The sequence below is a fragment of the Trichomonas vaginalis genome, chromosome VI (assembly GCF_026262505.1).
Source record: "Trichomonas vaginalis G3 chromosome VI, whole genome shotgun sequence".
Taxonomy (NCBI): Eukaryota; Parabasalia; order Trichomonadida; family Trichomonadidae; genus Trichomonas; species Trichomonas vaginalis.
In genome coordinates, this window is record NC_067208.1 from 2,835,914 (window position 1) to 2,857,384 (window position 21,471).

The 21,471-nt window shown below is 34.5% G+C and overlaps 13 protein-coding genes and 1 pseudogene across 14 annotated transcripts, besides 2 other annotated features; 2 read left to right on the forward strand and 12 right to left on the reverse strand.

Annotated features, from left to right (window-relative positions):
* Nucleotides 1–10,912: part of a mobile genetic element that runs on past the window's edge.
* TVAGG3_0795710 (organellar and viral DNA polymerase type B) lies at nucleotides 23–637 on the reverse strand (the record flags this gene model as incomplete). The annotated part of the gene is made up of 1 exon (XM_001298052.1): nucleotides 23–637. The coding sequence occupies one exon, from the start codon at nucleotides 635–637 to the stop codon at nucleotides 23–25; it is 615 nt and encodes a 204-aa protein (XP_001298053.1).
* TVAGG3_0795720 (organellar and viral DNA polymerase type B) lies at nucleotides 1,039–1,935 on the reverse strand (the record flags this gene model as incomplete). Its single annotated transcript, XM_001298051.1, has 1 exon — nucleotides 1,039–1,935. The coding sequence occupies one exon, from the start codon at nucleotides 1,933–1,935 to the stop codon at nucleotides 1,039–1,041; it is 897 nt and encodes a 298-aa protein (XP_001298052.1).
* TVAGG3_0795730 (uncharacterized protein) lies at nucleotides 2,096–2,758 on the reverse strand (the record flags this gene model as incomplete). The annotated part of the gene is made up of 1 exon (XM_051247133.1): nucleotides 2,096–2,758. One exon carries the CDS (start codon nucleotides 2,756–2,758, stop codon nucleotides 2,096–2,098), a length of 663 nt encoding a protein of 220 aa, XP_051082608.1.
* Nucleotides 3,297–4,157, reverse strand: TVAGG3_0795740 (uncharacterized protein; the record flags this gene model as incomplete). The annotated part of the gene is made up of 1 exon (XM_051247134.1): nucleotides 3,297–4,157. One exon carries the CDS (start codon nucleotides 4,155–4,157, stop codon nucleotides 3,297–3,299), a length of 861 nt encoding a protein of 286 aa, XP_051082609.1.
* TVAGG3_0795750 (HNH endonuclease family) lies at nucleotides 4,182–4,766 on the reverse strand (the record flags this gene model as incomplete). The annotated part of the gene is made up of 1 exon (XM_051247135.1): nucleotides 4,182–4,766. One exon carries the CDS (start codon nucleotides 4,764–4,766, stop codon nucleotides 4,182–4,184), a length of 585 nt encoding a protein of 194 aa, XP_051082610.1.
* On the reverse strand, nucleotides 4,919–5,479 carry TVAGG3_0795760 (phage tail repeat-like family; the record flags this gene model as incomplete). Its single annotated transcript, XM_051247136.1, has 1 exon — nucleotides 4,919–5,479. The coding sequence occupies one exon, from the start codon at nucleotides 5,477–5,479 to the stop codon at nucleotides 4,919–4,921; it is 561 nt and encodes a 186-aa protein (XP_051082611.1).
* On the reverse strand, nucleotides 5,499–5,651 carry TVAGG3_0795770 (uncharacterized protein; the record flags this gene model as incomplete). The annotated part of the gene is made up of 1 exon (XM_001298385.1): nucleotides 5,499–5,651. The coding sequence occupies one exon, from the start codon at nucleotides 5,649–5,651 to the stop codon at nucleotides 5,499–5,501; it is 153 nt and encodes a 50-aa protein (XP_001298386.1).
* On the reverse strand, nucleotides 5,712–6,072 carry TVAGG3_0795780 (uncharacterized protein; the record flags this gene model as incomplete). Its single annotated transcript, XM_051247137.1, has 1 exon — nucleotides 5,712–6,072. A coding segment is annotated over one exon (361 nt), but the record flags the coding sequence as incomplete, so codon positions are not given.
* Nucleotides 10,913–12,650: 1,738 nt separating the features above from the next.
* Nucleotides 12,651–21,471: part of a mobile genetic element that runs on past the window's edge.
* On the reverse strand, nucleotides 13,790–14,248 carry TVAGG3_0795800 (repellent protein 1 family; the record flags this gene model as incomplete). The annotated part of the gene is made up of 1 exon (XM_001299034.1): nucleotides 13,790–14,248. The coding sequence occupies one exon, from the start codon at nucleotides 14,246–14,248 to the stop codon at nucleotides 13,790–13,792; it is 459 nt and encodes a 152-aa protein (XP_001299035.1).
* TVAGG3_0795810 (uncharacterized protein) lies at nucleotides 15,879–16,313 on the reverse strand (the record flags this gene model as incomplete). The annotated part of the gene is made up of 1 exon (XM_051247138.1): nucleotides 15,879–16,313. The coding sequence occupies one exon, from the start codon at nucleotides 16,311–16,313 to the stop codon at nucleotides 15,879–15,881; it is 435 nt and encodes a 144-aa protein (XP_051082613.1).
* Nucleotides 16,359–16,619, forward strand: TVAGG3_0795820 (uncharacterized protein; the record flags this gene model as incomplete). The annotated part of the gene is made up of 1 exon (XM_001294548.1): nucleotides 16,359–16,619. One exon carries the CDS (start codon nucleotides 16,359–16,361, stop codon nucleotides 16,617–16,619), a length of 261 nt encoding a protein of 86 aa, XP_001294549.1.
* Nucleotides 16,644–17,501, forward strand: TVAGG3_0795830 (uncharacterized protein; the record flags this gene model as incomplete). Its single annotated transcript, XM_001294547.1, has 1 exon — nucleotides 16,644–17,501. One exon carries the CDS (start codon nucleotides 16,644–16,646, stop codon nucleotides 17,499–17,501), a length of 858 nt encoding a protein of 285 aa, XP_001294548.1.
* Nucleotides 17,624–18,601, reverse strand: TVAGG3_0795840 (organellar and viral DNA polymerase type B; the record flags this gene model as incomplete). The annotated part of the gene is made up of 1 exon (XM_001294546.1): nucleotides 17,624–18,601. One exon carries the CDS (start codon nucleotides 18,599–18,601, stop codon nucleotides 17,624–17,626), a length of 978 nt encoding a protein of 325 aa, XP_001294547.1.
* TVAGG3_0795850 lies at nucleotides 19,737–21,463 on the reverse strand (annotated as a pseudogene). The gene has a single exon. A coding segment is annotated over exon 1 (1,727 nt).

The following is a 21,471-nucleotide window of genomic DNA, read 5'->3' on the forward strand; positions in this document are numbered from 1 at the left end:
CAAAAGACCAAAAATAAACGCTTTACATGTATTTTTCAGCAACTTCGTCAAATACTTTTATAGCTTTGTCGATCTCATCTACTTCAAACGTTTCTTTACCTTTCGTGGGAGCACCATACATTTTCTCAAACTTTTCAAGTAGTTCTGTTTCAGCAGCTCTCATATCGTTAACGAACACAACCTTGACTCTATTGACTGTAGAGTCATATCTTTGAGTTATATTATATGTTCTTCCTATCTTATATCTCTTTGTATTGAAGTCCTTCGGTTTCTGAACGATGTAAAGTAAGCCTTCACTGCAACGTTCCGTATCGAACGAACCATATGTTATGAAGTTATATCCAACAACTGGGTCTAACCATAACAAAACTATTGGTATAAGACTTTTGTCGATGAGATATGCTCTTGTTCCATAGAATCTTACCGATATCATAAGCTCAGGATTTCTTGTCAAAATTTTCTGAGTTGAAGCATTTTTAACCCAGTCGTGTGCTTTCTTTCCTTCAGATGGAGATAAAATGTCTGACAAAGAATATTTGTTGTATTTCTTTGAGTATCTTACGTTTAAATCACCAATTCTAACCACTTTGGTGTCATTGTCTATCTTTCTAACTGTTTCAAACTCAGTGCTTGTCATTTCCTGTTCTTACATACAAAATAAAAAAAAATATTTTAAAAAAACTAGCGTTAATTTTTCTATTTTGTATCTTAAGGAAATTCATGATTTTCATGTATAAAAGATATGATTTCAGGGATTTTTTTTACGAAGTGCAAAAGTTCTCTTCGTAAAAAAATAACGGTTATATAATGAAATTTGGTCATTTTTTCAGCAAAAATATATTTTAGGTGAAGAGGTGAGATTTCACCTGTTTTTTCACCTGTTTTCTCACCTCATGAATTTTCATGAATTTCTTCGTACATGTTTTGTCAAGACTTCTTCATCGTATATGTTTTGTTAAGATTTCTTCGTAAATGTTTTGTTAAGATTTCATCGTAATGAGCGTAAATGACCCAAAAATATATTTCTACCATAAAGTTTTATAAGCGTTTTACATGGTATATGTTGTGATGGTTCATGACTTTAAACAGTTTTGTAGCTTCTATTTCTTCTTTTAGTACATCGAATGTTTTAACAATGCCGAAAGTTTCTTTATATTTCTTCTTGACATCAGATAGAAGGAAATCGTCAGCAGTTGGATAGTTTTTGTTCAGAAATGCTAACATGTCCATTTTATCTTCTGCTGGTTTCTCTACTTCTTTCTTTAAGTCAGCATAGTCGTTTCTCATACGTTCTATCTCTTTGACGGAGTAGTTATATTTCTTCATTGCTGCTTTACATTTTGAACATTGTGGGTTCATTTTAGCATTGTACATTGAAACCTTACCTGCTAAAACAACTAAGGCGTAAATGGTTTTCTTTAACTCAAAAGTTGCGGGTTTTATTTGTCCGTTCCATACTTTGCCTCTTCTATCTTTATCTCTTATCTGCCATACACATTTTGCAACTAACGAAACAAAGTTGTCGTAGGTCTTAAATTCTTCAGATTTATATATGTCAATGAAATATACCATGTCGCAATCTTTGTGGTTGCAATGAAATCCAAGAAACTCATAGTTTACATTACGTATGAACTTCTTTATTTCTACTGAGTCAGTTGGTTTGACTTCAATTTCTTCAAATTCTGGAATAGTAAGCTTTTGTTGTTGGATTTCAGGTAGTTTAGGCAAATGGTCAATAATGTCCTGCATTTCATAAAGATACTGTTCATTTGTTTCATCTTTCGCACTACAGTTTAGATCTCCTTGGAGAAGTTCTTGCTTTATCTTCTGGATTTCTGTTTCGAAAGTATATGAAGAAGGAATGAAGCTTTTCATTTCTACCAACATTGAAGTTGGGTTCATGACTAACGAGTTTGGTGAAGTTGTTGCTAACATGTTCTTACAATAAAAATAAAAAATATTTTTTTAAAAAAACTAACTTTATTTTTTATTTCGGGAAAATTCATGAAAATTCATGAGGTGAGAAAAGAGGTGAGAAAAGAGGTGAGATCTCACCTCTTCACCTAAAATATATTTTTACTGAAAAATGGTTCATTTACTCACAATATTTTTGTACAAAACAACCCCAAGCTTTTAACTTCTTTTCTGCAGCTTCTAATGAAATTTTAGCGAGTTCATATTCTCTAAATTCTCTCTTTAAATCTTCTTGTTCCCATTGGTCTAGTTCGTATGGCGAGTCTCTATAACCAGAACATATCTCACGTTCATGTTCTATTTGTTTTTCATGCATTTTTCTAACTTCTTCTTCGAACAAAGGTTTTGCATTCTCTACTGTATCTTCAAGTTCTTCTTCATCTAATTTCTCATGAACTTTCTTGTCTATGGAGTCCATAATTTTTCCAACTGCTATACAATATTTTGGAGAAGCCCACATTGCTATATAGTTTACAAGTCTTGGGTCTACATACGTTCCTCTAACCTGTTTGATTTCATCAGGAATTCCTGCATGAATTTTGTATAAAAAGCAACCCGCTGTTTTCCGCGGGTTGGTATATTCTTCACAAAATGCCTTAAAATACTCTTCCCAGGACTTATTTTCCAACAACCTTCTAAAGTCCTTCCTAAACTGCTGACACATATTTGTTGCGTTAATATAACCATCCATGTCTCTACGTAAGACTTCAATACCGTTGTAAGTGCCTTTTGTGAATGTTTCGCCATTAGATTTGTTCGTGAACGTTTTTGCTTCGACTGTCATACTGTTCTTACAATAAAAATAAAAAATATTTTTTGGTGGGACGTCGGACATTCGTTTGTGGCTTAACCGTCGGACCACAACGATAAAAATCTCGACAAAACATATACGATGAAGTCTCAACAAAACATTTACGATGAAGTCTTAACAAAAAATATACGATGAAATCTATTTCCTGTGTTGTTGTCAAAATGTCATGTTGTCACACTTTTTCAGAGAAGTTAAAATGACCGAGTGACCGAGTGACCGAGTGACCTGGTCGCCTAAAATATATTTTTTTCTATCTTAAGGAAATTCATGAAAATTCACCTGTTGAACTTTGTATAAAAAGCAACCCGCGGAATTCCGCGGGTTGGTATATTCTTCACAAAATGCTTGTTTTGAGGTCGAGCCACTTTTGGCTCCACCTCTTTTTTCAACCAAAAACTCATTTTTGTCGAATTCAGCACAAAATTCATGAAAATTCAACGGGTGAGAAAAGAGGTGAAAAAAGAGGTGAGAAAACAGGTGAGATCGCACCTCTTCACCTAAACTTTATTTTTCAGTACTTTTTCAGCACTTTTCCGTAGTTGTATATGAAAGACAATTCGAGATAAAAGTCATAGTACAATGGAATAATATGCTGCACACCGTTTGTTGTGAACCAAACTTGAAAGTCAGAGAAACTGTTACTAGGTGGTTCGTAGAATTTAGAAGCAATGTCATAAAAGTCCTTACCAATACAAAGAAAACTGTTGTTGCTTGAACTGAAACTTGCATGACATATAACATTTTGAGGGTCAAACACGTTTCTATAAACTGTCAAATCTGCTGGTGGAAGTATAAATTTAAAAGGACCGTCAGGTGGTAATGGTTCGTTCTGGTTTAGTAACCGAAGAAATTGTGCCCAAGAACGTTTGTCTACTTCCCAAAATAAAAACTCTGTATCTCTTGGAGGGTTAATTTCAATCTTTTGAAATGAAACGGTGGAGTTCATCTTGTCATATTCTAGTTTCAGATAGTACGTTCCGTTTAGTAAAGAATCGTATTTTTCTTGAAATTCCCAATAGTATTTGTTTATTTGAGTTTGAAAGTCATTTAGAGTTTTCTCAAGACTTTCGTCTGAACGAACTGTAAAGATTCTCATTTCATCAAATTTGTCTATTAGACCATCAGAGCCTTTATACTGACCATGAAAATCTACTGCGAACATAAACGCGTTAGTTCTATTTGAAAACAAAACTCTTCTAAATCCTATTGCCTTTGCATCTGAAGGACTTTGAAGCCAACGAATTGGATAGTCAAACCTGTATGAACGGGATGAAATTTCCTCATCTGAAACAGTCCTACCAGCATTTGTAAAGATATAGTCTAACGGTTTTGTATCTGCTACTTTTGTTCTTTGTTTTTCAACCTGAAGCATTTAATATATGTAAAAATATATGGTTTAAAATGGTATGCCATATAGCTTCTTGAATTTGTTAAGAAGTATTTTAACGTTTTTTCCATCTGTATCTCTAGCGTTTACATAAGCATAGCCTGCCTTAGTAAAATATACTTGTAATTTTCTATAGTTTACGCCGGTATAAAAGTAGAAAGAGTCTTGTTCTTCGCTATAGTAGTAAAACTCAAACGTATGCTTGCCATAGTCTGTAATTTCAATTGCTTCATCTTCTAGTTCGTCGACAAATTCGAATACAATATCTCCAATTTTGCTTTTGTTCTTATTGTTTTCAGAACGAGTAACCCAACGTAAGTTCTCAAGTCTATTGTCGTTTCTTATATGGTTTATATGGTCTACAAAAGGTAAATTGTTAGGGTTCGGTATAAAATGAGTTGCAATGACAATATGTTTAAAATAGTTTTTTCCACTCATCTTCATCCTAGCATATCCGTTATTTTGCTCCCATTCGCTTAAAACTCTTTTTGTCTTTTTGTTTCTGACTTCAAATGACTCACAACAGTGAATTTCATATTTCTCATCTAACAAACAAGTTTCCCAACGGTCTTTTCCGACAAACTCAGCGTACATTTCAAATAAAATAAAAAAATATTTTTTTTAAAAATGTTTTATTTCATGCAATGTTTTACTTCTCATCTAACAAACAAGTTTCCCAACGGTCTTCTCCAACAAACTCAGCGTACATTTCTATAAAAATATACTGTTTTAAAAATGTTTTTCCTTTACTTTACATAACCTCCTGCTACCATAAGCCTTTGACGCCAACCCATACCAGCTAATGAAGGTTGACTTGGTTTAGTTTCCAAGCTAAACTTTGGTTTCTCTTCTTCTATCGGTTTTTCGTCACTTTTCGGTTCCTCTGACTTTACCTCACTTGCAGGTATGGTTGTGTCGTCAACATCTTCATAAATATCATATGCCATCTGTCTTTGTTTTCCTTTCAACTTTTTGTGTTTGTTGTAAAGTTTAGAATATTTCGACTCTAAGTCAATGAGATGTTCTATAATGAACTGTTGGTCAGTGAAGTAAACTTTTCCATCTGTTGTCTCGAAAGCTCCTCCAGACTTCAATATTTTATTTGTGAGAGTCTGTTTCTTTTTTGAGATACTAGCCGTTCCATTTCTATGAAAAGTGACTTTATAGTTAGGGTTTGTATTTCCAGACCTGGCACTTTCTATTATTGAATTTTTCTCTTCATCTGTAAGTTCTTTGACAGGTTTTGACAATGGTTCTGAACTTTTTGTTTGTGGTGTCAAATCTACCGTTTCAACTTCTTCGGTCATTTCATCTCAGTAAAAAAATTTAGTTTGGTTTGTTTTCAACTGGTTGTTGTTGTTTTTTAAGTCGGTCTAAAACTTCCTGAGGTATAGGAAGAACTTGACAAACACGTTGTGTAACTGCTGGAAGCCGACAAATCCATCTTGAACCCATTTGTCTCAATGCTGTATTGTTCATTTCATCTCAGTAAAAAACTTTACATTCCCCAAGTTTGAGGTGGTTGAGGTTGGTTATTGTTTACCCACTGTTGTGCATGGTTATATCCTCTGTTAAAGAATCTTTCACCTTGGTCCATATAGTGTCCTGCTTGGTTATAGTAGTCATTTGCTTTGTTATAATAGTTTCCTGCTTGTCTTCCTACATTGTCCATCCATCCTTGAACTTTTCCTCTTGTTTCAGGATTTGGAATAAGATTTGTTGCATCTCGTGCTACATCCCAACCTTTCTGTACAGTTTGTATAATAGGTTGTGCTTTCTCTTTAAGTATACCTAATGTACTCAAAATCTTCCTTCCAACTCCAAATACACCTCTGGCTATTGTTCCCACTGCGGGTAAAAATCTGGATGCAACTCCTGCTAACGCGCCAAATAAACCCATTTCTTATGGGTTAAAAAATGACGAATCCAAACAAGGACCCCTATGTTTCTAAGGCAACAAAAAAAGCACTCATGATAAAAATCTTCAGTTCAACACCAAATGCTTGGTTTATGGATATCTTGGAAAACATTCCGAGGTATAGAGAAGATGGACCACCATACTGGCTAATATTTGTTGGTCAAAACACAAGATACTGTGAAGCCATACCATTACAGTCTAAAAATATTTTAGATGTCTTAGCAGCTTTGACAATATTCGTTGACAAATACCATCCAACAAAACTATCGTCTGACTGTGAAAGTTCTTTCAAATCAGATGATGTAAAAAACTATCTGCGTTCAAAAAATGTAAACCAATATTTCATTGTCGACCAAAACCATTCTGCTCTTGGTGTCATTGACGGTTGTATAAAAATGTTAAGAGACTTAAACCAACCACAAGGTGGTGAGGTAGATGAAATGTCATATGACGACAAGTATAGACACTTCTCCCAGGCAAAGATGAGACAAGTTTTAAATATTTACAATAACCGTAAACAAAAAGGTTTGGGAAACCACTCCCCCGAAGAAATGAAAAACAACCCCGACTTAGAGAAAGACTATATATTTAATAGTTTAGTCAAAAGAGACAAACAAGAAAGAATGCCAGGCTTCAAACTTAAGAAAGGTGACAAAGTAAAAATAGAAATACCTAAACGCGACCCATATGAAAATACTATTGACTATGACAACAAGTACCCGACAGGTACTCACATTCGTGTTCGTAAAAATAGAAGAAAGTATACAAGAGAATATTATGAAGTTTTAGGCAAACATGGCAAAATGTACAGACTGCAAGCAGAAGATAAAACTACTATTGTCAGACCTCGTTTCAAACTTATCAAAGTTCAAGGTGGTATACTTTCAAAGACAGTTCCTAACAAATATAAGACAACTCCTGACGAATATGCTAAAGAAGTTGAAAATGACGACTAAGCAATTCTATACCATGCGTAAACTGTCATGTAAGGTGGCATGTAGTCTTTACTCTGCCCCGTTGTTTGCGTATATCCTGTAACGCGATGTGTATGGTTTCCTCCTCCCTCAGTGTTACTCCAGTAACAATCTATAGCAAACTTAACGTCGTCTTTAACATCATATCCTTTACCTTTTGTCATTCTTGACCAATCCCAATATCTATGCTTATGCCAACCTTCTCGAGATGTACTTAAATCTATGTAGTGACTGTGCGCAGGTAAGTTTTCACCTGAAATCGTTTTACTTCCACCTGTTTCCTTTGAAGAGTTTGCACAATACAAAAACCTGTCGACTATTTGAGTCCAAGTTCCAAAACCCAGAACTGTTTCTGGTCTGGTAGAGTTCATTGACGTATAAATAGAACCTATAGGATATACTGTTTGAAGTATTTCTGTCTTTAATGTTTGAAGCTCTGTTTTGTCTGCTTTCTTGTCATATAAATCTTGAGCAGTGAATTTAACTTTATTTTCATCCTCCATGACAAAAACATTTCTACATCTAATGTTTCTCATCGTCGTAAATGTTTTGTCAAGACTTTCTTGTCTATGTTTTGTCAAGTTCTTCTTCATCTAATTTCTCATGAACTTTCTTGTCTATGTTTTGTCAAGTTCTTCTTCATCTAATTTCTCATGAACTTTCTTGTCTATGTTTTGTCGAAACTTCATCGTACATGTTTTGTCAAGACTTTCTTGTCTATGTTTTGTCAAAACTTTCATCGTCTATGTTTTGTCAAGACTTTCTTGTCTATGTTTTGTCAAGACTTTCTTGTCTATGTTTTGTCAAGTTCTTCTTCATCTAATTTCTCATGAACTTTCTTGTCTATGTTTTGTCAAGACTTTCTTGTCTATGTTTTGTCAAGTTCTTCTTCATCTAATTTCTCATGAACTTTCTTGTCTATGTTTTGTCAAGTTCTTCTTCATCTAATTTCTCATGAACTTTCTTGTCTATGTTTTGTCGAAACTTCATCGTACATGTTTTGTCAAGACTTTCTTGTCTATGTTTTGTCAAAACTTTCATCGTCTATGTTTTGTCAAGACTTTCTTGTCTATGTTTTGTCAAGACTTTCTTGTCTATGTTTTGTCAAGTTCTTCTTCATCTAATTTCTCATGAACTTTCTTGTCTATGTTTTGTCAAGTTCTTCTTCATCTAATTTCTCATGAACTTTCTTGTCTATGTTTTGTCGAAACTTCATCGTACATGTTTTGTCAAGACTTCTTCGTAAATGTTTTGTCAAGACTTCTTCGTCAATGAGTGTAAATGACCCAAAAATATATTTTAGGTGAAGAGGTGAGATCTCACCTGTTTTCTCACCTGTTTTTTCACCTCTTGAATTTTCATGAATTTCTTCATCGTCAATGTTTTGTCAAAACTTTCATCGTATATGTTTTGTTGAGATTTCATCGTATATGTTTTGTCAAGACTTCATCGTATATGTTTTGTCAAGACTTCATCGTATATGTTTTGTTGAGATTTCATCGTATATGTTTTGTCAAGACTTCATCGTATATGTTTTGTTGAGATTTCATCGTATATGTTTTGTCAAGACTTCTTCGTAAATGTTTTGTCAAAATGTCATCGTATATGTTTTGTCAAGACTTTCTTGTCTAATTTCTCATGAACTTTCATCGTAAATGTTTTGTCAAGATTTTCTTGTCTATGTTTTGTCAAGACTTTCTTGTCTAATTTCTCATGAACTTTCATCGTAAATGTTTTGTCGAAACTTTCTTGTCTAATTTCTCATGAACTTTCATCGTCAATGTTTTGTCAAAACTTTCTTGTCTATGTTTTGTCAAGACTTTCTTGTCTATGTTTTGTTGAGATTTCATCGTCAATGTTTTGTCGAGACTTCTTCATCTAATTTCTCATGAACTTTCTTGTCTATGTTTTGTCAAGTTCTTCTTCATCTAATTTCTCATGAACTTTCTTGTCTATGTTTTGTCAAAACTTTCTTGTCCATGTTTTGTCAAAACTTTATTGTCTATGTTTTGTCAAGTTCTTCTTCATCGTAATGAGCGTAAATGACCCAAAAATATATTTTAGGTGAAGAGGTGAGATCTCACCTCTTTTCTCACCTCTTTTCTCACCTCATGAATTTTCATGAATTTCTTCATCGTAAATGTTTTGTTGAGACTTCTTCGTCTATGTTTTGTTGAGATTTCATCGTAAATGTTTTGTCGAAACTTCTTCATCGTAAATGTTTTGTCAAGTTCTTCTTCATCTAATTTCTCATGAACTTTCATCGTAAATGTTTTGTCAAGTTCTTCTTCATCTAATTTCTCATGAACTTTCATCGTAAATGTTTTGTCAAGTTCTTCTTCATCTAATTTCTCATGAACTTCTTCGTAAATGTTTTGTCAAAACTTTCTTGTCTAATTTCTCATGAACTTTCTTGTCTATGTTTTGTCAAGACTTTCTTGTCTAATTTCTCATGAACTTTCATCGTAAATGTTTTGTCAAGATTTTCTTGTCTATGTTTTGTCAAGACTTTCTTGTCTAATTTCTCATGAACTTTCATCGTAAATGTTTTGTCGAAACTTTCTTGTCTAATTTCTCATGAACTTTCATCGTCAATGTTTTGTCAAAACTTTCTTGTCTATGTTTTGTCAAGACTTTCTTGTCTATGTTTTGTTGAGATTTCATCGTCAATGTTTTGTCGAGACTTCTTCATCTAATTTCTCATGAACTTTCTTGTCTATGTTTTGTCAAGTTCTTCTTCATCTAATTTCTCATGAACTTTCTTGTCTATGTTTTGTCAAGTTCTTCTTGTCTATGTTTTGTCAAGACTTTCTTGTCTAATTTCTCATGAACTTTCATCGTAAATGTTTTGTCGAAACTTCTTCATCGTCTATGTTTTGTCAAGTTCTTCTTCATCTAATTTCTCATGAACTTTCTTGTCTATGTTTTGTCAAGTTCTTCTTCATCTAATTTCTCATGAACTTTCTTGTCTATGTTTTGTCAAGTTCTTCTTCATCTAATTTCTCATGAACTTTCTTGTCTATGTTTTGTCAAGTCTTCTTCATCTAATTTCTCATGAACTTTCTTGTCTATGTTTTGTCAAAACTTTCTTGTCTATGTTTTGTCAAAACTTTATTGTCTATGTTTTGTCGAAACATTTACGATGAAATCATGAAAATTCATGAAAATTCATGAAAATTCATGAGGTGAGAAAACAGGTGAGAAAAGAGGTGAGATCTCACCTCTTCACCTAAATTATATTTTTGGGTCATTTACGCTCATTACGATGAAGAAGTTTCGACAAAACATTTACGATGAAATCATGAAAATTCATGAAAATTCATGAAAATTCATGAGGTTAGAAAAGAGGTTAGAAAAGAGGTTAGATCTCACCACTTCACCTAAAATATATTTTTGTCGGATTTACGCTCATTACGAAGAAGTCTTGACAAAACATATACGAAGAAGTCATGACAAAACATTTACGAAGAAGTCTTGACAAAACATTTACGATGAAATTCATGAAAATTCATGAGGTGAGAAAAGAGGTGAGATCTCACCTCTTCACCTAAAATATATTTTTGTCGGATTTACGCTCATTACGATGAAATCATGACAAAACATTTACGAAGAAGTTTCGACAAAACATATACGAAGAAGTCTTGACAAAACATTTACGATGAAATCATGACAAAAAAGTCAACGGCTGGTCGGCTGGGGTTCGGTCCTCCTCTTGGGTCTTGGGAAAAATTTCTTATGGGCTGGAAGCCCTCCGAATAAAAACTTCATTTATACTAAACATCTTCAGGGCTAGAAGGCACGAAGTGCCTGGAAGCCCCACTACCTTTTTTTTTTTTTTTTTTTTTTTTAATTAGAGAAGCATTTGATCAATTTTTGTGTTAAACAACTATTTTTCGAATTTCTGAGATATGAAAATTAATTCACTAACTTCTTAAAAACATGAATTGAATGAAAACTCTTAGAAGAAATGTTCATATCACTTTCATTAATGGAGTACAAGGATGATTCCGAGTTCTTGGATGATATCCAGAAGTCCAAAACCCGATCCAAGGAAATCGTGAGAATGCAAATGCACTTAGCTTATCTTGATGAATCAGAGCCCGCAAGTGAAGATGAAAATCAAGCACCAGCTAATGCCGAAGAATTTAAAGTTGTCAGAAAGTTTAGCTTACAAAAATTCCTTGAGGCACACCCAATCTTAAATGTCAAAGACCTTTGTAACTTTTCTTTGGATCAACTCTTGTATTTAGTTGATGTTGTTCGCGAGCATGAGTTTTTATCCAGACGCGGTCGGAAAAACGGTTGTGATCCATTAGATGCGTTATTCCTAACATTAACTTACTATTGCACTTATCTTCCATTGCAAAAAATGTCAGGAATTGTTAGTTTGAAACAGAGTTACCTCAGCAAAATCATTAACAAAACAACAAACAGGATGTTCCCAATTTTCATTGCTGAATTCATTCCAAAACAATATTCTCCCTGTGACAAGGAGTTCGATAACTTTCCAACATGTGTTGCTGCAGTTGATAGCTCTACTATTCCTTTTACCGTTCCTCTTGATCTTGCTGAGCGTAAAAGTTCATGGGATGCTAAAAACCATTGCAATGGTATGAAGGTTCAAGTTCTTGTTAATCCTTTAGGACAGGTAATTCACATGAATACAAGTTTTTTAGCTTCAGTTCACGATAAGAAAGTATTTGATTTATCAGGAGCTTCAGATTTTTTACATGTCCAACGTGGAGTTGAATCTGTTGCATTAGGACTTCTTGCAGATAGAGGTTACATCGGTATTCAGAAATACCATCCAACAGCCGTCATTATGCAAAGAGGTGATGACGAAGAAGTTACAAAACGCAATAATGCGATTGCACATGATCGCCAAATTGTCGAACGCCGCTTTGCACGCGATAAAAGTAATTGGAGTGTCTTGGCAATAGGATATCGTGGTGAAAAAGGCAATCTTCCACTTATTGTTCAAGGATTGTTTGCTTTAGATAACTATCACATCGATTCCACACCTCTCAGTGAGAAGGATAACTGCGATTTTCCTTGCACTCCAAAAGATGAAAAAGAAGCTGCAGCAACACTAGAACCAAATGGTTCAGGAAGCCCAATGCCAAAGCCAAGATGTGTTCCAAAAGATCTTTATCTCCAAACTCCAGAAACTCCAATGAAGATTCCATCTCCACTAGCTGGATATGAAAAGATTGATAAGATACTTGTTAAAAGAACACAAAATGCAATCTACAACATCGAAACAAAAATGTCAATTCCAGGATTACATAATGAGGGAGCTACCTGCCATGTCAATGCCGTTTTGCAAGTTTTGTTCTACGTAAATACTTTCAGAAAAGATGTAATGGAGCATTTGGGAGATGTCGAATATACGCCAGTGAAAGCACTTGCCGAAATTTATGATCAGATGTTGCACTACCGCCACAAGGAATACACAATTTCATGCTCACAATTCATCACAACACTCGGCAAGCAATACTTCCAGCAGCAAGATGCCGATGACACATTTCAAAAGATTGTACATGATGTTACGGAATCAGCAAACAAACCAGATATTGCCGTTACATTAGTTAGTATCCCTAAGTCGTGTACTGTGGCACTGCGCGCCTCCGTACACCACTTAGCGGTTTTGACACTTTACAAAACCAGTAACGTATATTTTACAACAGAACCATAACACCAACTTAACCTTAAATATTTACAAAACCATCTGACACATAAACGATTTCACTAACGACTTCACTAACGAACTCACTAACGAATTCACTACCGTCCTCACTAAATAAAAAATAACCTTATTTTTATTTTTTTTAAATTTTTTATTTCATTACAAAGACATGTCCGACTACATTTACTATGACTCTTTCCCAGAACGTTTCCGTGAACTATTCAAAACTCAAGTAAAACTGAGAAACATGCATTTTAACAAAGACAGACCCATTGACGATGAAAGAAACCCTGAATATATTACAATCCCATATGACGCAAAGTTCATTGCATACATTCCTTATGGTCGCAGAGGAACGAAAACTATTTCAACAATGACGAAAAATTATTTCTGGAGCGATGAAGAAAATTGCCTTATCTACATAAATGCATACTTAAATAAAGCTACATATTGTACAAAAGAAGGTTGGACTGGATTTGAGCTCTACATATACGACGACGATGGAAACAGACGTTGTGTATACCCATACGATAATATGTACCATTGTTTTCATCAAGCATTAAACGAATACATAGTCAGTAAGGGTCTCATTCCTGCTGAGTAGAAATGTTATATTTTTGTTCTGTCATTTATTTAAAATTAATGATATCACCACTCCCACACGTATGAAAACATAGCACAAAAATAAATTTAGGTGAAGTGGTGAAATCTCACCTCTTTTTTCACCTCTTTTTTCACCCGTTGAATTCATTGCTTTATAACTCTCTTCCTTTCTCCAACTCTTCTAACTTCTTCTTAAGTTCAGCAATGTTGTCCTCATGAAGTTTAATCTTCCTTAATATACCTTCTCTATCTAATGGTTGCTTTATCTTTCTAAACTGAACTCTACCATCCTTCATAGTATGAACGTAAAAACCTTCTGGAACCGCTCCTGATTTAATGTATTCTACCAAAAATTTTTGTTTCATTGCTTCAGTGACTTTAGTCGTCATTTCAATCAAATAAAAATTTTAATATTAAATAAAAATAACGTTATTTTTCAGTAAGGAAACGCAGGAGTTTTACGATTTATTTGAGGAGTAGGTTCTGGTTTAAATGTTGGAGTCGGTTTAGGAGTTGACTTTTGAACAGGAGTTTGTACTTCCATAGGTTCATGAGTCATTGAAGGTTTTGCTTGTGAAGGCGTTGGTTTTGGCGAAGGTGTTGGAGTTTGTTTAACTTCAGCTACTTCAGTATTATTTACAACATTTGTTTTATTTCTTTTCAACATCATAACTGCTCCTGCTGTAGCTAGCAAACCTAGTGGGAGACCATATTTTATATAAGGACTTGACCAAATGCTATTTTTGACAGGAGCTGGTGGAACACCTAACCTTGGTGAGACTGCTCTTTGCCATTGTGCAGCTCGTAAGAAATATTCAATAGGTGCTCCATAATCGTTTGGTAAAGTTTGTTTCATAGATGGTGAAGGTTCACGAGAGCTTGATGAAGAACTCATTTATAAGCTTTAAAAATAAACGTTCATCCTTTATTCCTCACTGTCGTCAGTTGCTAAGTTATAGTCATCTAATCTTATTATTGGGATGCCTGACGCACTGAATGGCAAAGCAACAATCCCTCATAAATCCAATAAGTGGCTTTGGTACATTTTCAGTTGCTAGTTCAATAGGTCCTTTAACAGACAATTTGTATGTTATTGGAGCAGTAGATGTTTGACCTTGCTGGAAGCAAAAGTCCACTTCTGTTGGAAAACCACATAAGAAATGTGTGTTGTCATAGCTATCCCATTTATGTTCCACACTACCATCATCCACCAATGACCTCATAACATCTTCATTAAATCCTATCATATCATTGTTTGTATTGCAAGCGTTCGCAACCATTTCATAAAATACAGGTCCATATGATTTTTCAGGTTCTGCAGGCATATTTCCATAAGCTCCCATGGAAAGCTGAAGATATTTAAACTTAGGGTTCTCAAAATTAACATAATAGTTGTCTTTCTTTCTAAATAGTGCCCAAATACTTTTAACATTAATAGGCGTATAAGCTGCTGTAAATGTTGCACTTGAACTATCTGTATTCTTTGAGAATGAACCGTCCATAGGAATCCAATCCATAACTTTAACAGGAAAACATAAAGCCTCGTTTGTATAATGTTCTACAAGTTCTGTATAAATGTTAGGGTCTAAAGAGAATGACTTTGGATGAATGAAACATTCATTAAAATCCATCTTTGTTCGAAATAGTTGCTGGGTTACAGTTGTAATAGTAACTGTTCCATTAGCTTCTACTGCCTTCGTTATCATAGTGAATGGTTCATTCCATGGAAACAAATTTATTTGTCGGTGGATTTGAATCTGAAGCAAATGCAACTTTAAGAGTTGGATGAAAAAGCAATGATATCATTTACAGATATAGATGTGCATTGTAAGGCGTCGCTACTGAACTTTACTTTAAGCTGAATGTTTCCTGCAAAAGCTGGAATAAATCGAATAGCTTCTAATGGAAGGAATCTTCTAACAGGAATTCTTAAACGAAGCTTAAAATCAAATGATTTTCCTGCTGTAATTGGACCACTAACAATTTGTCCTGTTCTGCATGTTCCCGAATGACTCCATACATCTTCATGTCGAGTCTTTGAGAAAACATCTACTTTCTTTATTTGTTCGGTAGTTTGTGAGTTTGAAGTTATATATGCTTCTTCTCTTGCGTTGTCTTGAGAATATACGATACGACCATTTGCAAGGATTTGATATCCAGCAACTGCATAGAAAGCGTCATCGAAACCAATCCAAAATCCTGGTGGGTTTGTTTTATTGGAACCTGAACCAATTTCTTTATCTACAATAAATTGACCTTCCATTTTATACGTAATGAATGTATTGTAAAGGTCCAACATATTTTCACCAGGAGGTGAGAGATTGAATGTTACCCATGTGTTATCTTTAGCAGTTCCAGGTTGTGATGGAATCTTTGCGTCAGAATATTTTCTATTAGTGTCACCAATTTGAACTGCATTGTCTATGATATCGAAATATGAGCGAATCTGATGAATATGCTCTGCTGGAGTAAATTCGTTTAACTGTTCGTTCTGCATGTATTTACTTCAGGATAAAAATATCTATTTACTTCATTATTCTCACTCTTCTTCTTGGCATTCGTGGTGGAAGTTGTTTCTTGACATTTTCAATGAACTGTACATTCTCTTTTGTCTCAACTTCTTTCACTGGCGGGTCAGGGTTCTTTGACTCGGTTTGTTTTTCAATGAAATTCACGAACTTTGCAATAAGCTCTTGGTTCGTTATTGAAAGTACATCTGGCTTCTTTTCTTCTGGTTCTATTGACTTTTCAGTTTGAACAGAAGGTTTTATATGGGCTTCGTGGACTTCACCCTTGCCATACACCTTAATGTTGTCGCTTTCTGCATTCGCTAATGGAACCTTTCTTTTTCTTACGTATATTTTACCATCTTTACTCTGACTTACGTAATAGAAAGGATGTTGTATTCCTCTTGCGTCATTTAATATAATAGACTCTCGCTCTGATTTTGACAAGCTCATTTTACATCGGTTAAAGTTTTAATTTTGTTTTTTATCTGCAGTCAAATGACTCAGACAAGCCCTACGGACAAGACCCAAGGGGTCATAGATGTTGAAGCATTGAAGAAAGAAATTCGCGAGCAAATTTTATCCGAACTGAAGGAACAAAAACAAGAACAAAAGCCAGAGAGACCAAAGAGAAAACTTAGTGAAAAACAACTAGCTGCATTAGCTGCTGGAAGACAAAAGAACCCACGTTTGCTGGCGAAGAAAGCTAGAGAAGAAGCTGAAGCAAAAGCTAAAGAAGCTGAAGTGAAGAAAGAGTAAATGGTTTATTTTTATCCGAATTAAATGTATAGACAAATACCTTTATCTGTTGCGTTCAGTAGTGAAAACCCTGACGTCAAAATAAAGGGGAACAGAGTAACGTTTAAGTTTCCAACAGACTGGATTGTGAACATAAATGAAGAGAAGTACATTGGCATAACATCTATGTATATAACACGTGCTTTCAGAAAGGTTGACTTTATACTTCAAGTCGAGATAGAAAATGACGAACAGTCTTTAAGCGCCCAAAACATTCACATATACAAATACTTTAAAGACGATACAACTTTACAAGAATGTATGATTTCATTTAATGAGATGTTCGAGAAAAAGTTCAACATTGAAGTACAAACTTTACAGCCTTTACGTGAGTTTCTTGCACAACTGAAAGAAGAAGGTAGTCAGCCACAACTTATAGACTTTCATTATGAATTTAATGAAAATGAAGATGGAACTCATGACTGTCAATTCATTGTATTCTCGCCATTCAATGAAGTAGCTAAAAAGAAAAAAAATCCATTACGTATAAGATTTCAAATCTCTGAATCCAATGAAGACTTCAAGAATGTTTTCAATTATGATGCAATGCTTCCGAGGAAAAATGAATTTTCAAAGATTGTAACACCTGGCATTTGGGATAGAAAGCAAGCAATACTTTACTCTAATATAGCCAAAGGAGTTGAAAATGAGTTCATTGGTCATACAAGAACTTCACCACTTCCTAACCCTAAATACTATAAATTAACTGGCTTCAATCGTGAGTTTTGGATAGACATGTTCTCCACTCATGACCATAACTGCCCAGTGTTCTTACCTCCAGACCATAAGGACTGTCTCTACATTGAAGCACAACTCTTAAACTCTACCATCGCAGTATTGTAAAATCTACGCTACTTTTATTTTTATCACGAATGACCTCATTGCTGACAAAAATAAATGACCTCATTCATGACCTCATTGCTGACAAAAATAAGCCGCTAGCGGCAAGGGCGAAGCCCATGACCTCAGAACTTCAACTTACGAATAAAGCTTGTTTTAGTCGTTATTGAGAAGTTAAACTTTTCAGCAAAGCAAGGACTAGAAGACTTACATAAGTCAAATCCAATCTCTTGACCGTCATAAAGTGCTTTATATAACTTCATAACACTGAACTCAGAGTCTTTGTCAAATTTTCCTTGCGGAACCATTAAACCTTTATCTTCATCATAGAAACACTGAACAGAGTCAGGAAACATTTCATTAGCGGTTAAAGCAATAACATCTTGCTTCACGCCTTTCATTCTGCAGTGAAATGCAACTTCATTTAAATCGTTAGTGAGTAAGTCTATGTAAGTCTTCTTTCCACAAAATATTGACTTGTATGCTAAACTTTGTTTTCCAGGTGTTATTTCGGCAAAGTCACTATGAAACTGACCAAGGTTTTTACCAATGAGAACTCTTCCATAACGTTTCTCAAACTCTTCAGCTAAACGAGGGATATCTTCATTGTAGAGATGCATACTGTCGGTATCGCTATAAAAGATGTCCATTCCTAAGTCTTCAGCAGTACAGAATACTTCACACATTATTCTCTTCGACATAGATAGAATGTTAACACCAAGTGGGCAAAAGTTAAAATGTCTGCAAATGCTTTTCGTTAGCTTGAAAATAGTTTTATCTGAACCATCCAAACCTTCGAACTTCACTATATGGTTGTAGTTTCTGATGGCATATCTTATAGCATCTTTGTCATTTACTATGGTTATTTTTGACTCAATAGGAGATAGAATAGTTTTGCCATAAATACTGTTCAGAATGAGCTTTATATTTTCTTGCAAAGGATTTCCTTCTTTCTTATACTTTAACCTTAACTCAAACAACTTCTTTACTTCATCTCTTATTCTCATATCTCTGTTTCCATCGTAATAGTATCCTTGCAACACTTCACATTTGACACCTTGATATTTTATGAGGTCTTGTAATGTTATATGGTCAACATACATTAAACAGCAAGTGTTTGAACTTCTGGAACGTTAAGTTCTGGATTTAGTTCAGGGTCACAAACTATTAAAGGAAAGTGTCTATGTATTCCAATCTCTGTTATCTTAATGAGAACAAAGAAGCCAGACATAAACTTTTCACCAATGGGTTCCTTTTGGTCGTCATCGAATAAATGTCTCATGAGATACTCTGTGCTTAACATTTCTTTCTTCATAACCTTTGGAATACCTTCTAAAGTATAAAGTCTTGCTATAGCTGATGGATATAATGAAACAGCGTCGAAATCAGCAATGAGTTTCTTTTCTCTTTTGTTTAATGTTATCTGACAACATACATCTTCCACCTTGAATGCATCTCGAAATAAATTCTCTTGGTTTATTTGAGAGGTCATATAAATTTCCATTCGGGAAGTACACTCTGTTCTCAAATAATTTGTTAGCAATTGAACAAATACTAACGTAGTCATAAACGTTTAAATCAAATTCTTTCAATATGTCATTGCGGAACTTAACAAACCTTCTCTTAAAATTCTTACATCTTGTTTGCAATAAAATGTGCTATATTTTCTAAGTCGAAGTGGTTTCATCTATTCTGCAACCTTTGATGGAATCTATGTTTTTCATGAATGTATTGCATCATGGATAAAACTTACATGCTTCAGAAATGACACCAGTTCTGTTGTCATTTGCTAACAAAACACTGCTGTAGTAGTTATATGGAAATACTTCTTTCGGTCCTGTTTGTAAGTTAAACATAGCAGGAAATAGTTTAAGCTTCTTATTTATAACACTGTAAGAGTCTTTTATAATAATTGCCCGTCCTTTATATAAACCAGTTATTTGCATTGTTCGTGAACCTTTAATGATGGGAGTTCCTTTCACTTCTGTCATGTGTCTTAAGATGAAGTTTATGTCATAACTGAGGTTATGGAAATATATTAAACTCTTGTCAGGAAGTCGTTCCAAAAATTCTGTTGCACAGTTCTGACCCCAATGCTTTCACTCACTGAACCATCTTCACTGTCATAACAGATGTTAAAAGCTTTATGAAAGCCATCGTACTGCACTCAAAGTCAGCAAAGAAAACGTGCTCAGGTAATGAATTTACATTTAGCTTTATTTACTTCTTTTGACTCTGCTTTCTTCTTCAGTTGTACACAATACTTTGGAGCATATGTCAAATCTTTAAATGGTGCAAGGTTCTGTTTATATAAGTCAGTAGTATATGTGAAAAGTTCTCCATAAGAAATAGGTTCGAAATATTTGCACTCCCACAATGTTTTCATAACATCCCATAACGGTGTTGTTCTATCATAACGAACTACATATTTATCTTCTCTCTTTGTATAAATCTTCATCTGTTTCTCAATGTTCATTCCACCACAAGCTTTGAGAATTTCTTTATAGTTTCGAATGAAGTATGTTGTCATTGGTAATCTTTCATTTAGCATGTAGTGGTCTTCAACAAGAAGTAAGTCAATAGTTCGAACAGTTTTACATTCTTTTGGTATGTATCTCTTTATTTCATTATGTCTTGAGTCATTGAAGTAACCAATGGTAACATTAAATGCTATACCTGTTGCGTCAGAAATTTCTTGTACTTTACTTTGAGGAAAGTCTCTAACACGAATGACTTCTCTCATGTGGTCAATAGTCTCTCATCTACTCCAGCCTGAATGCAAGCATAAACGAAACAATTGTCTTCTGTCATAAGTGTTGCAGTTCTTTTGTTCAGTTCATTGAAGATTTGGTAGCGTTCAAGATTTATAGGTAATGTGCAAAGATACTTCCAGAACTGACCGCTTCTCTTCTTATAAAACTTCTTTTCACCATTATCTTTCCAAAAGCTTTCTATAAGTGCTGGGTTTCCTGTTTGCTTAAGAGCTTCCAAAATGGCTTTCTGGTCATTTGTCAGTGTGCTTTCATCTCTATATGGTCTCTTTTTTGGTTTGCCTTTCTTTACATCTGACATCGTTAAGCCTTCATATTCTGTTAAATCATACATCTTTATTTCGGTAAGATTCTTTATGTTTGTCAAGAAGAAGTCATAGTGCATTTCAACAATACCTGCAGCATTTGCTTCTATCTCTGATATAAAGTTCTCCTTCAAGAGCTGATGTAGTAATGTTCCAATATTATTGAGGTTTAACGTAGAACATTCATACTTTCCACCAAGTTTATAACATACCATCCATCTCTGTTGCGAGTTTATTTTAATTTTCTCTAAGAGTCTCATGAAAACCTTACCGAAATGTTTGTGTAAGTAGTCTCTGTTTGGTTCATCTAAAGCTTCGATGTTAAAGTCAATGAGTCTATTGCCTGACTTCACATTTCTCTTCCTATTCTCTTCATCTTTCTTTAACCATCTCTCACCTTCTTTTGGTTTGTCGTCAATGGAACGAATGACATCGTTAGCTTTGCGAACTTGTTCTATAGCACTTTTAAACATCTCTCTTCTCTGTTGTTTCAGTGTGTCATCTCTCTTTCGTGTTTCACCAACGTTTGCATTTGTTATGTCAAACATTCTCTTCTTACTTCATGAGGTACAGCTCTTCTTGTTTCACCAACGTTTGCATTTGTTATGTCAAACATCTCTCTTCTTACTTCATGAGGTACTGAACGTCTATGATATAAGTCAATAGCAATGTCATTTAAAGGAAATGCTCTTGCATGGACTTCGTCCTCGCCGCGTTGCGGCTTTATGAACTCATGAATTCTATCATAACTTATTGCACCATTATAGTCTTTAATGAAGTCAGCGAGTGCTTTTTTGTTTGTTGCGTAATGCTTTGCAACATCTATATTAGCTTCTGTAAGAAGTTGTTTTATTTCCGAGTGTTCTAACTTAGACAACTTCCGATACATCTTTAGTA